The following is a 16,882-nucleotide window of genomic DNA, read 5'->3' on the forward strand; positions in this document are numbered from 1 at the left end:
TTGCTATTCCCGCACTCATAGTCCTGTCGCCCATGGAGCTTACAATCTAGTTTCTCTATGAGGCTTGATCACCTGACCTGTCCCATAATCACCACATCATCACCTGACAGATCTCACTGATATCTAGAATGTGTCATCTATTGCTGATCACTAGGGGGCGCAACTGCAAACAACCCAACCTGGCAGTGAGGAGGATGGGATGCCATTATTACATAGGTGCAGTACCAGAACCAAGCTTAGTGCATTGATACAGAACCAAGTTTATCACATAAATACAGCTCCAGAACAAAGCTTACTATATACACACACAACAGAAGAAAGCTTTCTACATAGATACAGAGCTCACTATATAGAGACACTACAGTTACAGAGCCAAGCTTGTTACATAGATAAAGTACCGGAACCAAGATAATAACATAAAGTACTACAACCAAGCTAACTAAATATACAACAGAACTAAGCTTACTATATAGACACAATACAAGAACCAAGCTTACCGCATAGATACAGTACCAGAACAAAGCTTACTACATAGATACAGAACCATAACTGAGCTTACTATATAGAGACACTACAGTTACAGAGCCAAGCTTGTTACATAGATAAAGTACCGGAACCAAGATAATAACATAAAGTACTACAACCAAGCTAACTAAATATACAACAGAACTAAGCTTACTATATAGACACAATACAAGAACCAAGCTTACCGCATAGATACAGTACCAGAACAAAGCTTACTACATAGATACAGAACCATAACTGAGCTTACTATATAGAGACACTACAGTTACAGAGCCAAGCTTGTTACATAGATAAAGTACCGGAACCAAGATAATAACATAAAGTACTACAACCAAGCTAACTAAATATACAACAGAACTAAGCTTACTATATAGACACAATACAAGAACCAAGCTTACCGCATAGATACAGTACCAGAACAAAGCTTACTACATAGATACAGAACCATAACTGAGCTTACTATATAGAGACACTACAGTTACAGAGCCAAGCTTGTTACATAGATAAAGTACCGGAACCAAGATAATAACATAAAGTACTACAACCAAGCTAACTAAATATACAACAGAACTAAGCTTACTATATAGACACAATACAAGAACCAAGCTTACCGCATAGATACAGTACCAGAACAAAGCTTACTACATAGATACAGAACCATAACTGAGCTTACTGTATAGAGACACTCCAGTTACAGAGCCAAGCTTGTTACATAGATAAAGTACCGGAACCAAGATAATAACATAAAGTACTACAACCAGGCAATTTATTAGAAGTGTCGGAGAACAGAAATGTTCTAGTTGCCCAAGGCAACCAATCAGAGCTCAGCTTTTTATTTTCCCACAACTATTAATATAATTAAAATTGATCTCTGTTTGGTTTCTATGTTCAACTAGAACAGTTTTCCCTCCGACACCTGTGATAAATCTCCTCTGACGTAGCTCATAGAACCAACAAGACTGTTGAAATTCAAAAGATGATATTATTGTCTTTAAGATGCCACCAGCATAGTTCAAGGTACTACACAACCCAAGATATGAGCATCTGAAGCAATGTCCTTCTAATCAAGTCGCTAAAAATGACTCATCTCAGGCAAAAAATGACCCTTCTCTGCTCATCTGCAAATTACTTTGGAGAGGATTCTCTATGGGTAAAGAACCTGCAAGATTACACATAAAAGAGGGAATTCTAGAAAGGACTTTTCAGACTCTAACTGAGGGGACTAGTATTTTTGGGGTGTAATAGACCATCCTATAGAACATATGACAATTATTGTATTTAATGCTTAAAACCAGCCACTAGAGGGAGATACAGCAAGTAATCTGCATTCTGGCCACCAGAGGGAGTAAGAATGCTGGAGTTATCACTGTAGAATGGGGACAGTACCCCCCCCCCCCCTTTAAGGGGTGGACTCCAAACACCCCAAGTTATTTTTTTCCCCAAAAAAACTTTTTAGAAGTTGAGGAGAACTTGATTGACAAAGGTGATAGAAAATTCCTTTCAAGTCGATGAAACGAGAAGCAAACTTGGGGTCGGCCTCATCATATTCTAGAGATGTGCAGGGTTTAATGACAGAGGTAGTGACCGTGTCTGAACGCTGCTTCCTTAAAGGGGCTCTCCTGAGGTTGAAAAATATGGCTGCTTCCATTCAAGACCATGGACAGTGCTGGTATTGCATCTCAGCTGTATAGGAATGAATGGAGCCGAGTTGCAATACCACACATTACCCATGGTCAGGTGTGGCGCTGTTTTTGGAAGAAAGCAGCCATATTTCAGGAGAACCTCTTTAAGAGGCACTAGGGTTTGTATTAAAGGGAACCTGTCACCAGATTTTACTTCCTGTAAGGTATGAAACGTCCTTTCTAGAATTACCTCTTTTATGTGAAATCTCACCCGTTTGCTTATAAAAAAAGAATCTCCTGCCAAGTCATGTGACAACGAGCAGAGATGAGTCAAGTTTCGAGGATGCAGGAGAGAGTCTCTTATCTTCAGTTGTATAGTTCATATAGTTCCTGGTGTCAATGAAGATAAGAATTTCATCTTTCTGACTGAATTAGACTTAGGGTTCTGTGAGCTACAGAAACGGGAACAGAGGGGGGTAAAGACATAGTTGGAAATATGATTGGCGGATAAATATCTCACTTTTTTTTTTTTTTAACTCCCTGTATTTCCGGTTCTGTAGATCACAGAATTACAGGCCTGATTCAATCTAAAAGATGAGATGCTCCACTTCCAGCCTCTAAAAGTGACGCATCTCTGCTCATTCAAATATGAGTTTCGCAGGTAAAAAGGTAAAAAAGTTGCTGCTTTTATTTTTGTTGCTGAATTTATTGGGGGGTAAAGTCTGGTGAGATTTCCTTCAAGGTGGGACCTTGTGGTGTGCGGTAACTAGTGTAATCACAAAAATGGCTGGACAATCCAATTAACATGTAATCCTAGAGCAGAACTACAAAAACAGGCTCGTTAGTAATGATCCATAGGGGTGTAACACGTCACTTTACCACTAGGAGGCAGTAGATACATATATTACAAGTGTAAATCTTCTGCAAGTAACCTGTTCCTCTCCAGGTTCTAAAGAGAGCAATGCTGGGGGTAGTAGTAGTAGTAGTAGTCCCTCAGGATCGGCAGTCAAATGTTGCAGATGTGTGACATGGATATAAGACCGGCCATAGCTCAGTGGGACATGGATATTACTTATAACCCCATATAGGTGTAGCCTATAGGGGACATATAGCCACTAGGTTGTAATAATAATAATAATAATTCTTTATTTACACAGATTACGCAGCGCTGCACAAAGCATGACAAATCAGTCCCTGTCCCCATGGGGCTCACAATCTAACAGTATGTTTTGGAGTGTGGGAGGAAACCGGAGGACCCTGAGAGAACATATAAGAGAACATAATACAGCACTAATAGACTATTATGTGTCATTATTGTACCCTAATAATGCTTCAGATTTTGTATTAACCTTACAATCCAGATCCAGAACCTATGGGGGAGATTTATCATAGGCCTCTTAGAGCAGAGCTGTTCGAGTTGCCCATGGCAACCAATCAGAGCTCAGCTTTCATTTCCCCACAGCTGTTTATAAAATGAAAGCTGAACTCTGATTGGTTTCCATGGGCAACTAGAACAGTTTTACCTCTGATAATCTCCCCCTATATATTATGATTGAATGTTATATGATTCTATATTACAGAACATATGTATCAGGCGGATGGTATATATTACAGTATATATGTATCAGGCGGATGGTATATATTACAGTATATATGTATCAGGCGGATGGTATATATTACAGTATATATGTATCAGGCGGATGGTATATATTACAGTATATATGTATCAGGCGGATGGTATATATTACAGTATATACGTATCAGGCGGATGGTATATATTGCAGTATATATGTATCAGGCGGATGGTATATATTACAGTATATATGTATCAGGCGGATGGTATATATTACAGTATATATGTATCAGGCGGATGGTATATATTACAGTATATATGTATCAGGCGGATGGTATATATTACAGTATATATGTATCAGGCGGATGGTATATATTGCAGTATATATGTATCAGGCGGATGGTATATATTACAGTATATATGTATCAGGCAGATTGTATATATTACAGTATATATGTATCAGGCGGATGGTATATATTACAGTATATATGTATCAGGCGGATGGTATATATTACAGAACATATGTATCAGGCGGATGGTATATATTACAGTATATATGTATCAGGCGGATGGTATATATTACAGTATATACGTATCAGGCGGATGGTATATATTACAGTATATACGTATCAGGCGGATGGTATATATTACAGTATATATGTGTCAGGCGGATGGTATATATTACAGTATATATGTATCAGGCGGATGGTATATATTACAGTATATATGTATCAGGCGGATGGTATATATTACAGTATATATGTATCAGGCGGATGGTATATATTACAGAACATATGTATCAGGCGGATGGTATATATTACAGTATATATGTATCAGGCGGATGGTATATATTACAGAACATATGTATCAGGCGGATGGTATATATTACAGTATATATGTATCAGGCGGATGGTATATATTACAGTATATATGTATCAGGCGGATGGTATATATTACAGAACATATGTATCAGGCGGATGGTATATATTACAGTATATATGTATCAGGCGGATGGTATATATTACAGTATATACGTATCAGGCGGATGGTATATATTACAGTATATACGTATCAGGCGGATGGTATATATTACAGTATAAACGTATCAGGCGGATGGTATATATTACAGTATATACGTATCAGGCGGATGGTATATATTACAGTATATATGTATCAGGCGGATGGTATATATTACAGAACATATGTATCAGGCAGATGGTATATATTACAGTATATATGTATCAGGCGGATGGTATATATTGCAGTATATATGTATCAGGCGGATGGTATATATTACAGTATATATGTATCAGGCAGATTGTATATATTACAGTATATATGTATCAGGCGGATGGTATATATTACAGTATATATGTATCAGGCGGATGGTATATATTACAGAACATATGTATCAGGCGGATGGTATATATTACAGTATATATGTATCAGGCGGATGGTATATATTACAGTATATACGTATCAGGCGGATGGTATATATTACAGTATATACGTATCAGGCGGATGGTATATATTACAGTATATATGTATCAGGCGGATGGTATATATTACAGAACATATGTATCAGGCGGATGGTATATATTACAGTATATATGTATCAGGCGGATGGTATATATTACAGAACATATGTATCAGGCGGATGGTATATATTACAGTATATATGTATCAGGCGGATGGTATATATTACAGTATATATGTATCAGGCGGATGGTATATATTACAGAACATATGTATCAGGCGGATGGTATATATTACAGTATATATGTATCAGGCGGATGGTATATATTACAGTATATACGTATCAGGCGGATGGTATATATTACAGTATATACGTATCAGGCGGATGGTATATATTACAGTATATATGTATCAGGCGGATGGTATATATTACAGAACATATGTATCAGGCAGATGGTATATATTACAGTATATATGTATCAGGCGGATGGTATATATTACAGTATATACGTATCAGGCGGATGGTATATATTGCAGTATATATGTATCAGGCGGATGGTATATATTACAGTATATATGTATCAGGCGGATGGTATATATTACAGTATATATGTATCAGGCAGATTGTATATATTACAGTATATATGTATCAGGCAGATGGTATATATTACAGTATATATGTATCAGGCGGATGGTATATATTACAGTATATATGTATCAGGCGGATGGTATATATTACAGTATATATGTATCAAGCAGATGGTATATATTACAGTATATATGTATCAGGCGGATGGTATATATTACAGTATATATGTATCAGGCGGATGGTATATATTACAGTATATACGTATCAGGCGGATGGTATATATTGCAGTATATATGTATCAGGCGGATGGTATATATTACAGTATATATGTATCAGGCGGATGGTATATATTACAGTATATATGTATTAGGCGGATGGTATATATTACAGTATATATGTATCAGGCGGATGGTATATATTACAGTATATATGTATCAGGCGGATGGTATATATTACAGTATATATGTATCAGGCGGATGGTATATATTACAGTATATACGTATCAGGCGGATGGTATATATTGCAGTATATACGTATCAGGCGGATGGTATATATTACAGTATATATGTATCAGGCGGATGGTATATATTACAGTGTATATGTATCAGGCGGATGGTATATATTACAGTATATATGTATCAGGCGGATGGTATATATTACAGTATATACGTATCAGGCGGATGGTATATATTACAGTATATACGTATCAGGCGGATTGTATATATTACAGTATATATGTATCAGGCGGATGGTATATATTACAGTATATATGTATCAGGCGGATGGTATATATTACAGTATATATGTATCAGGCGGATGGTATATATTAGAGTATATACGTATCAGGCGGATGGTATATATTACAGTATATATGTATCAGGCGGATGGTATATATTACAGTATATATGTATCAGGCGGATGGTATATATTACAGTATATATGTATCAGGCGGATGGTATATATTACAGAACATATGTATCAGGCGGATTGTATATATTACAGTATATATGTATCAGGCGGATGGTATATATTACAGTATATATGTATCAGGCGGATGGTATATATTACAGTATATATGTATCAGGCGGATGGTATATATTACAGTATATACGTATCAGGCGGATGGTATATATTAGAGTATATACGTATCAGGCGGATGGTATATATTACAGTATATATGTATCAGGCGGATGGTATATATTAGAGTATATATGTATCAGGCGGATGGTATATATTACAGTATATATGTATCAGGCGGATGGTATATATTACAGTATATATGTATCAGGCAGATTGTATATATTACAGTATATATGTATCAGGCGGATGGTATATATTACAGTATATATGTATCAGGCAGATTGTATATATTACAGTATATATGTATCAGGCGGATGGTATATATTACAGTATATATGTATCAGGCGGATGGTATATATTACAGTATATACGTATCAGGCGGATGGTATATATTACAGTATATACGTATCAGGCGGATGGTGTATATTACAGTATATACGTATCAGGCGGATGGTATATATTACAGTATATACGTATCAGGCGGATGGTATATATTACAGTATATACGTATCAGGCGGATGGTATATATTTCAGTATATACGTATCAGGCGGATGGTATATATTTCAGTATATACGTATCAGGCGGATGGTATATATTACAGTATATACGTATCAGGCGGATGGTATATATTTCAGTATATACGTATCAGGCGGATGGTATATATTTCAGTATATATGTATCAGGCGGATGGCGGATGGTATATATTGCAGTATATATGTATCAGGCGGATGGTATATATTACAGTATATATGTATCAGGCGGATGGTATATATTACAGTATATATGTATCAGGCGGATGGTATATATTACAGTATATACGTATCAGGCGGATGGTATATATTACAGTATATACGTATCAGGCGGATGGTATATATTACAGTATATACGTATCAGGCGGATGGTATATATTACAGTATATACGTATCAGGCGGATGGTATATATTACAGTATATATGTATCAGGCGGATGGTACACCCCGTCACCATAAAGCACTATCAGCCCCATAATCCCCTAATCTAAACAGTAACAGGGAGCCGCCATCTCTGGGTGTTTGATGTAGGGTGAAGTGTTTGGAGAAGGACGCGCTGGGTGGGCTCCGCTCCCCGGGATACACAGCTGCTGGATCTGTGCTGGGGACAGATGCCGGGACGTCACTATTCACACCTAAGAGACGAGGCTGATGGCTCCTCCACATGGGGGGGGCTCTGCTAATTTTTGTAATCATTTTATCTTACAATGTGATTTATGAAGTAAGAAACCCAAATGGGGCAGATATTGGGGGGTGTCCGCTGGGATTCCCTGCTACAGGTCTGGGTTAGGAGTTCTGACTATATGTAGCTGGAGCCTAAAGGGTTTAGCTGAGGGGACATGACGACCAAAGGCCCGCAGTGACGTGATGGATGGAGAGGGTATCAGCAAGTAAATAGTTAATATTCAGAATGTATATGGAAGCCGAAGCATCATCATATAGTGTGACATCATCATATAGTGTGACATCATCATTTACAGTGTGATATAATCATATACAATTTAACATCATAATACAGAGTCTGACGTAATCATATATAGCATAGTACCGTCATATATACGGCATGATGTCATCATATACAGTTTGACATCATCATATACGGCATGACATCATTATTTACAGTATGACACCATATCCAGCGTATAGAGCGTGACATCATTATATACAGTGTCACGTGATACGCAGTTTGACCTCATATGACATCATATACAGTAACATCATAATATACAGTGTGACATCATATATAACATGACATAAACATATACAGCATAGTATCATCATATATGGCATGACATCATCATATACAGTGTGACATCATTATTTACATTGTGGCATCAACATTTATAAGGTGAAGTCAAAATATACAATGTGACATCATTAAATACGGTATGACATCATATTCAGTGTATAGAGCGTGACCTCACTATATACAATGTAACATGATACAGTTTGACCTCATAATACACAGTGTGACATCATCATTCACAGCATGGCAGCATCATATACTGCTTGACTTAATCCTACATAATGTGATGTCATAATATACCACATGACAGCATCATACACAGTGTGACATCATCATATACTGCTTGACTTAATCCTACATAATGTGATGTCATAATATACCACATGACAGCATCATACACAGTGTGACATCATCATATACTGCTTGACTTAATCCTATATAATGTGATGTCATAATATACCACATGACAGCATCATACACAGTGTGACATCATCATACACGGCAGTATGTGATCTCAATGCCAGTGAGGCGCTGGGTAAAGCTTCTCCTGTGATGTTGGCTTATATCGAGGGCTGACGCTGGTAATCGTGAACGCCATGACATCATCGGCAGAGCCCCGGGGCCACACAACTATTAAGTAGATCAGTCAGACAAGTGTGGGCTCTTCCCTCGCTGCCAGTCTGCGGTCTATTCCGTAACATCACTAATAATTCACTTTATGGTTTGATCCCGGATCCTATAAGACTGATCCGAAATGCGGCGGCGGCTGGAGACTCTGAAGACATTACACGACGTCTTAGCTCTCCCTGTGTGGGTCTGTAAGGAGGATTATAGCATTAGGTAGGTACATTACAGGCTAAGCCGGGGAGATCCTCTCAGCCCCGGGGAGCCGAGGGTTAAAATGAAGACTTCTTAGAAAAGTCCATTGTACAGGAATCTCAACTTCAATTCTTCAGGGCGGAGATTTCCAGAAGGAGAAACGTTAACTCCTTCATTTCCCCCTGGATAAGAGGGAGAAGGGACTCAGGGAGTGTTAGGGAACTTTTCTTCTTTCCCAATTCTATGCAAAACTCTTTGGTGAAGAGCTCCCCCCCCCCCCCAAGCAGAGCCCTTCCTCCTCCCAACCCTTCCACCTCCCCCACCACATCAATCCCTTCTCCCTCCCCATTGATTATCCCAGACTGTCTCCTCCCTCTCCTGATCCCAGCCCTCCGCCTGCAGAGTTCCCAAGAGCGGGGGGGTGTCTCGCACAAAGAGGGAGGGGAAAACCATTTTAAAAAGTCATTTCTCCTTTTCCTGAAACAGTTTACCTGTAGGAACCTGACAAGGTGGACCTTCCGCGCCCGCAGGATAATGCCCCCCCAAGAGATGTCCATGGAATACAGGTCCCACTTTGCACCCCCTGTGCCACCGCACAAGCCTAAACCTCTACCAACCACCGGAGGTCAAGAGAGGATCCTCAAATGTGTCCTACTAGGAGATGGGGCCGTAGGGAAGACCAGCCTTCTGGTCAGCTACACCACCAATGGCTACCCAACCCGCTACATTCCCACCGCCTTCGATGACTTCTCAGGTAGGGGCACGGCGACAAATCCTATAGCAAAAACCAATGTCAGACTAAATCCGGAGAAAACCTCCACCTATTTTTCGGTCATTTTTTTTGCAATGTTTCTTCTTGCACTACACCGAGAAGGTCGTCTCTCTTATGTTGTATTCCTCGCACGTCTGTTTGCACAGGGTTTCCAGGGCGTTTGTGAAAGGGATCCGATATTTGTATATAATAGGGGATTGTTGTTTCTCCCCTATTATTCCATTTAGGAATGTACCTTAAAGCTGTTGTGTTCCGGGCCAGATCTTATATAACTCGGGATAACGTCACCTTTTATGTTTTTATTAGCTCCGTGGTTTTATAACGTCTTCTCGCTCTGCGGCATCTGGCGTTACGATAATAGGGTCATGTTCTGCCCGGTCCCACCTTACTGGATATATATATATAGGATTGTGCGCAAATGGTTAATTCTGGGTGATATTTTTCTTACAGCTCTGGTGCAAGTGGAGAACACGCCTGTCAAGCTGCAGCTCTGTGACACCGCAGGGCAGGTAAGTGCTCAGCTGGATTGTATTTCAGGCTTGGTGTTGCATGATCCTCTCCGGTGCGTTACTATATATCCCTGAAGGCAGGTAGAGACGCCGTATCGTATATCTGTGACACCCTACAGATTCCATGTCCTCCAACTTCTACCTTCTGGAGCACCTTGTGATGGGAGGGACAGAGAACCTACCCCCACCCTGGGCTATGCCACCAGTCCATGACCATTAGGGTTATTCCCCTTTCACCTAGGATCCTATATAACCCTACATTAGTTGTGCCCCCGACAGTTCCACCTCCACCAGTTTTGTTGTTCTTCTTCTGGATACACAACCCTAACCCCACGTTCCTTCTTTCTCCAGGATGAATTTGACAAGTTGCGTCACTTCTGCTACCCGAAAACGGACGTGGTCATCCTGTGCTTCAGCGTGGTGAGCCCGTCGTCTTTTCAGAACATATCGGAGAAATGGATTTCGGAGATACAAACCCACTGCCCCAACGTGCCGCTCATCCTGGTGGGCACGCAATGCGACCTCCGCGAGGATGTCAAAGTCCTCATCCAGTTGGCGCGGTATCGGGAGAAACCTGTGCCGCCTTCCTCCGCCAAGGCCCTCGCTGAAAAAATCGGAGCCGTCGCCTACGTCGAATGTTCCGCTCTTACTCAAAAGAACCTGAAAGAAGTGTTCGATACCGCCATCCTGTCCGGCCTCCGATACTCCGACCTTCGGAACCAGAGGGAGAGGAAGATGGCTGCCACCGCCAGCAAGATGAAGACTCTCTCCAAGGCGTGGTGGAAGAAGTACGTGTGCGTCTAAGACTCTTTCTCACTGTAACCTTAGGACCAACAAGCCAAGTGCCTTATCCAAAGAGCTTGCACTCGGAGCGGGAGCGCGACTCCTTGCTGTGAAAAGTGACTGTGAAAGTTCATGGTTCCGGACTATCGTGCCCAAATTCCGGGAGCACGCAGAGTTCAAAGACTTGTACCAGGGAGGGGGGTCCGGTATGGACTGAATCAGCAGAGCCCCTTCCCTCCCCCTGGAGACGTAGAACTAACCTACATAACGATATTCTGACACCTCTTCTTAAAGGGATACATCCCATTTGCACCCATGTTTACACTGGATAAGGGATCCAGGTGGGAATGTGTCAGAATGAATCCTGGTGAGCTGGTGCCTATAGAGCATGAAGATGATGATTGCTTTGATTCGCTGCCTCGCCCTGGCGGCTGGACGCCCTGAATGTAAAGCTTCTGTTGTAGGAAGCGTGTGACATATGGACATTGTAATACTGTGTATTAGCCTGGACGTCCGGGTCTGCGAGGGAGACGGGACCTGGGATCAAACGGGTTTTGTGTAACTCCAGGCGCCTCCAGCTGCTCCCAACTACAGGACCCCATGCTGAGACTTGTAGTCCGGGGAACATCTGGGGGGCTGCTAGTTACTAACCCCCAGCGCCTGTCACTCCCAGCGCCCGTCACTCCCAGCTCGCCTCCTATCAGTCTCAGTGATGACGCTTTACAAGCATTTTGTTTGTTTGTTTGGACGCAAAATTCTCTTTTCATGCGATTTCTGTTTGCAAATAAAATCACCTTTTATCATGTAAAGTGTCCGCTCTTTCCTTACTGTCCTGGAGGATGCGGGAAGGGCCCGACTGGTACAAGGGTCACCGAGTGAAAAGTGGCTGATAGCAGAGAACAATAGATGGCTTCCATCAGCAGAGATGGGATTGAGTCAAAGAAGTTATCCAAGACTTATTGCAGAGGAAAGTTCTATCTAATAAAAACTATTACTATTATTGGGGTGAAATAACTCCGCCCCTGCCCTGAGCAGCGCCCCCTGTGGTCACATCACACAGGACAGTATAGTCTCTGTTATCAGAGGGCCACATACCTCCCCGAGGCTTGTACATACGATGTCTCCCTCCTCTCCCCACATTATGCCAGTCCAGTATATATATATTACCCAACTCCATCCCACCTGATCCCTACTACCATAGCCGAGGCTCTGCCACACAGCATCAGCAGGGGATCAGCAGTGATGCAAGGAGCCAGCGGCTCCCTGCTTCACCATTGCATTCAACTCTATTTGCGTCCTGAAAAAGTACCTGGGAGAACGGGTATATATATATATACAGCGTGTATCGTAGTATAGCTGTGCATGTATAATGTAGTGGAGCTGTATATGTCCTGGGCCGCACATGATGTAGCAGTGTCAGTTCTGTGTATGATGTAGTGGAGCTGTATATGTCCTGGGCCACATATGATGTAGCAGTGTCAGTACTGCGTATATATACACACAGTGTATAATGTAGTGGAGCTGTATGTGTCCTAGGCCGCACATGATGTAGCAGTGTCAGTTCTGTGTATAATGTAGTGGAGCTGTATGTGTCCTAGGTTGCACATGATGTAGCAGTGTCAGTTCTGCGTATACATACACACAGTGTATAACGTAGTAGAGCTGTATGTGTTCTGGGCCGCACATGATGTAGCAGTGTCAGTTCTGTGTATGATGTAGTGGAGCTGTATGTGTTCTGGGCCGCACATGATGTAGCAGAGTCAGTTCTGTGTATGATGTAGTGGAGCTGTATGTGTCCTGGGCCGCACACGATGTAGCAGTGTCAGTTCTGTGTATGATGTAGTGGAGCTGTATGTGTCCTGGGCCGCACATGATGTAGCAGTGTCAGTTCTGTGTATAATGTAGTGGAGCTGTATGTGTCCTGGGCCGCACACGATGTAGCAGTGTCAGTTCTGTGTATGATGTAGTGGAGCTGTATGTGTTCTGGGCCGCACATGATGTAGCAGAGTCAGTTCTGTGTATGATGTAGTGGAGCTGTATGTGTCCTGGGCCGCACATGATGTAGCAGTGTCAGTTCTGTGTATGATGTAGTGGAGCTGTATGTGTCCTGGGCCGCACATGATGTAGCAGAGTCAGTTCTGTGTATGATGTAGTGGAGCTGTATGTGTCCTAGGCCGCACATGATGTAGCAGAGTCAGTTCTGTGTATGATGTAGTGGAGCTGTATGTGTCCTGGGCCGCACATGATGTAGCAGTGTCAGTTCTGTGTATGATGTAGTGGAGCTGTATGTGTCCTAGGCCGCACATGATGTAGCAGTGTCAGTTCTGTGTATGATGTAGTGGAGCTGTATGTGTCATGGGCCGCACATGATGTAGCAGTGTCAGTTCTGTGTATGATGTAGTGGAGCTGTATGTGTCCTGGGCTGCACACGATGTAGCAGTGTCAGTTCTGTGTATGATGTAGTGGAGCTGTATGTGTCCTGGGCCGCACATGATGTAGCAGTGTCAGTTCTGTGTATGATGTAGTGGAGCTGTATGTGTCCTAGGCCGCACATGATGTAGCAGTGTCAGTTCTGTGTATGATGTAGTGGAGCTGTATGTGTCCTAGGCCGCACATGATGTAGCAGTGTCAGTTCTGTGTATGATGTAGTGGAGCTGTATGTGTCCTAGGCCGCACATGATGTAGCAGAGTCAGTTCTGTGTATGATGTAGTGGAGCTGTATGTGTCGTGGGCCGCACATGATGTAGCAGTGTCAGTTCTGTGTATGATGTAGTGGAGCTGTATGTGTCCTGGGCCGCACATGATGTAGCAGGGTCAGTTCTGTGTATGATGTAGTGGAGCTGTATATGTCCTGAGCCGCACATGATGCAGCAGTGTCAGTTCTGTGTATGATGTAGTGGAGCTGTATGTGTCATGGGCCGCACATGATGTAGCAGAGTCAGTTCTGTGTATGATGTAGTGGAGCTGTATGTGTCGTGGGCCGCACATGATGTAGCAGTGTCAGTTCTGTGTATGATGTAGTGGAGCTGTATGTGTCCTGGGCCGCACATGATGTAGCAGGGTCAGTTCTGTGTATGATGTAGTGGAGCTGTATATGTCCTGAGCCGCACATGATGCAGCAGTGTCAGTTCTGTGTATGATGTAGTGGAGCTGTATGTGTCATGGGCCGCACATGATGTAGCAGAGTTGTTGCTGCGCTCTACCTGACTGATTATAAGACTATATTTAGTTGTTGTCTTTGTGAAGACGTATTTTTGCAGGGATTAGGCCGCTCGCCATGGAGACGGACAGTGACATCACTGATGAAAGGCCGGCGGGTTCACGTCTCCCTCTAATTCTTAATGAGCGAATCTATTTATAGCCAGAAAACGAGGGGCAGCGGCGGAAACCATTGTCTATGTGAGGAAATATGGGCTGTTATTACACAGGGTTAGATCTGGAGAAATCTCCTAATGACAGGGGAGAGGACAATGGCCGCTTCTTCCAGCGCTCTGAGGGCACTTAAAGGGGAAGTCCACCTGCGTGGCCTCGCTATGTGGCCATTATCTCCTCGGCCACAACCACTTTATGATCCAGAGAAGTGAATGACGAAGTTGATAAAAGTTTGACCACAGAAACCTGATATTTCCCCTCCCCCAGTTCATCGCCAACTCCGAAAATGAAAAGAGGCGCCGGCGATAAGGAGAACGCCAGGGACTTCCCGAGAAATCTCCGGCCAAAGGTCCCTCAGCTGTTTCCAGTAACTTCTGTGCCGACCGCATGACAGGAATCAGCAAGAAAATGCCGGATAATAGAATAAAAAACAATATACTAACACTGATGTATGTAACTGGGCCCCTATATACTAACACTGATGTATGTAACTGGGCCCCTATATACTAACACTGATGTATGTAACTGGGCCCCTATATACTAACACTGATGTATGTAACTGGGCCCCTATATACTAACACTGATGTATGTAACTGGGCCCCTATATACTAACAATGATGTATGTAACTGGGCCCCTATACACTAACACTGATGTATGTAACTGGGCCCCTATATACTAACACTGATGTATGTAACTGGGCCCCTATATACTAACAATGATGTATGTAACTGGGCCCCTATATACAACAGTGATGTATGTAACTGGGCCCCTATATACTAACACTGATGTATGTAACTGGGCCCCTATATACTAACACTGATTTATGTAGCTGGGCCCCTATATACTAACACTGATTTATGTAGCTGGGCCCCTATATACTAACACTGATTTATGTAGCTGGGCCCCTATATACTAACACTGATGTATGTAACTGGGCCCCTATATACTAACACTGATGTATGTAACTGGGCCCCTATACACTAACACTGATGTATGTAACTGGGCCCCTATATACTAACACTGATGTATGTAACTGGGCCCCTATATACTAACACTGATGTATGTAACTGGGCCCCTATATACTAATACTGATATATGTAACTGGGCCCCTATATACTAACACTGATGTATGTAACTGGGCCCCTATATACTAACACTGATGTATGTAACTGGGCCCCTATACACTAACACTGATGTATGTAACTGGGCCCCTATATACTAACACTGATGTATGTAACTGGGCCCCTATGTACTAACACTGATGTATGTAACTAAGCCCCTATATACTAACACTGATGTATGTAACTGGGCCCCTATGTACTAACACTGATGTATGTAACTGGGCCCCTATATACTAACACTGATGTATGTAACTGGGCCCCTATACACTAACACTGATGTATGTAACTGGGCCCCTATACACTAACACTGATGTATGTAACTGGGCCCCTATATACTAACACTGATGTATGTAACTGGGCCCCTATATACTAACACTGATGTATGTAACTGGGCCCCTATACACTAACACTGATGTATGTAACTGGGCCCCTATATACTAACAATGATGTATGTAACTGGGCCCCTATATACTAACACTGATGTATGTAACTGGGCCCCTATATACTAACAATGATGTATGTAACTGGGCCCCTATACACTAACACTGATGTATGTAACTGGGCCCCTATACACTAACACTGATGTATGTAACTGGGCCCCTATATACAACAGTGATGTATGTAACTGGGCCCCTATATACTAACACTGATGTATGTAACTGGGCCCCTATATACTAACACTGATGTATGTAGCTGGGCCCCTATATACTAACACTGATGTATGTAACTGGGCCCCTATATACTAACACTGATGTATGTAACTGGGCCCCTATACACTAACACTGATGTATGTAACTGGGCCCCTATATACTAACACTGATGTATGTAACTGGGCCCCTATACACTAACACTGATGTATGTAAC

General features: G+C 42.0%; 2 protein-coding genes across 3 annotated transcripts in view; one reads left to right on the forward strand and one right to left on the reverse strand.

Annotated features, from left to right (window-relative positions):
* Window positions 1–16,882, reverse strand: part of LOC140076519 (actin maturation protease-like) — a 96,397-nt gene that overhangs the window by 31,134 nt on the left and 48,381 nt on the right. The window lies entirely within an intron of this gene.
* On the forward strand, window positions 9,363–12,327 carry LOC140076649 (rho-related GTP-binding protein RhoU-like). The gene is made up of 4 exons (XM_072123266.1): window positions 9,363–9,481; window positions 9,947–10,214; window positions 10,683–10,741; window positions 11,093–12,327. Exons 2-4 carry the CDS (start codon window positions 9,995–9,997, stop codon window positions 11,543–11,545), a joined length of 732 nt encoding a protein of 243 aa, XP_071979367.1. The 5' UTR covers window positions 9,363–9,481; window positions 9,947–9,994; the 3' UTR covers window positions 11,546–12,327.

The sequence above is a fragment of the Engystomops pustulosus genome, chromosome 9 (assembly GCF_040894005.1).
Source record: "Engystomops pustulosus chromosome 9, aEngPut4.maternal, whole genome shotgun sequence".
In the NCBI taxonomy this organism is placed as follows: domain Eukaryota; kingdom Metazoa; phylum Chordata; class Amphibia; order Anura; family Leptodactylidae; genus Engystomops; species Engystomops pustulosus.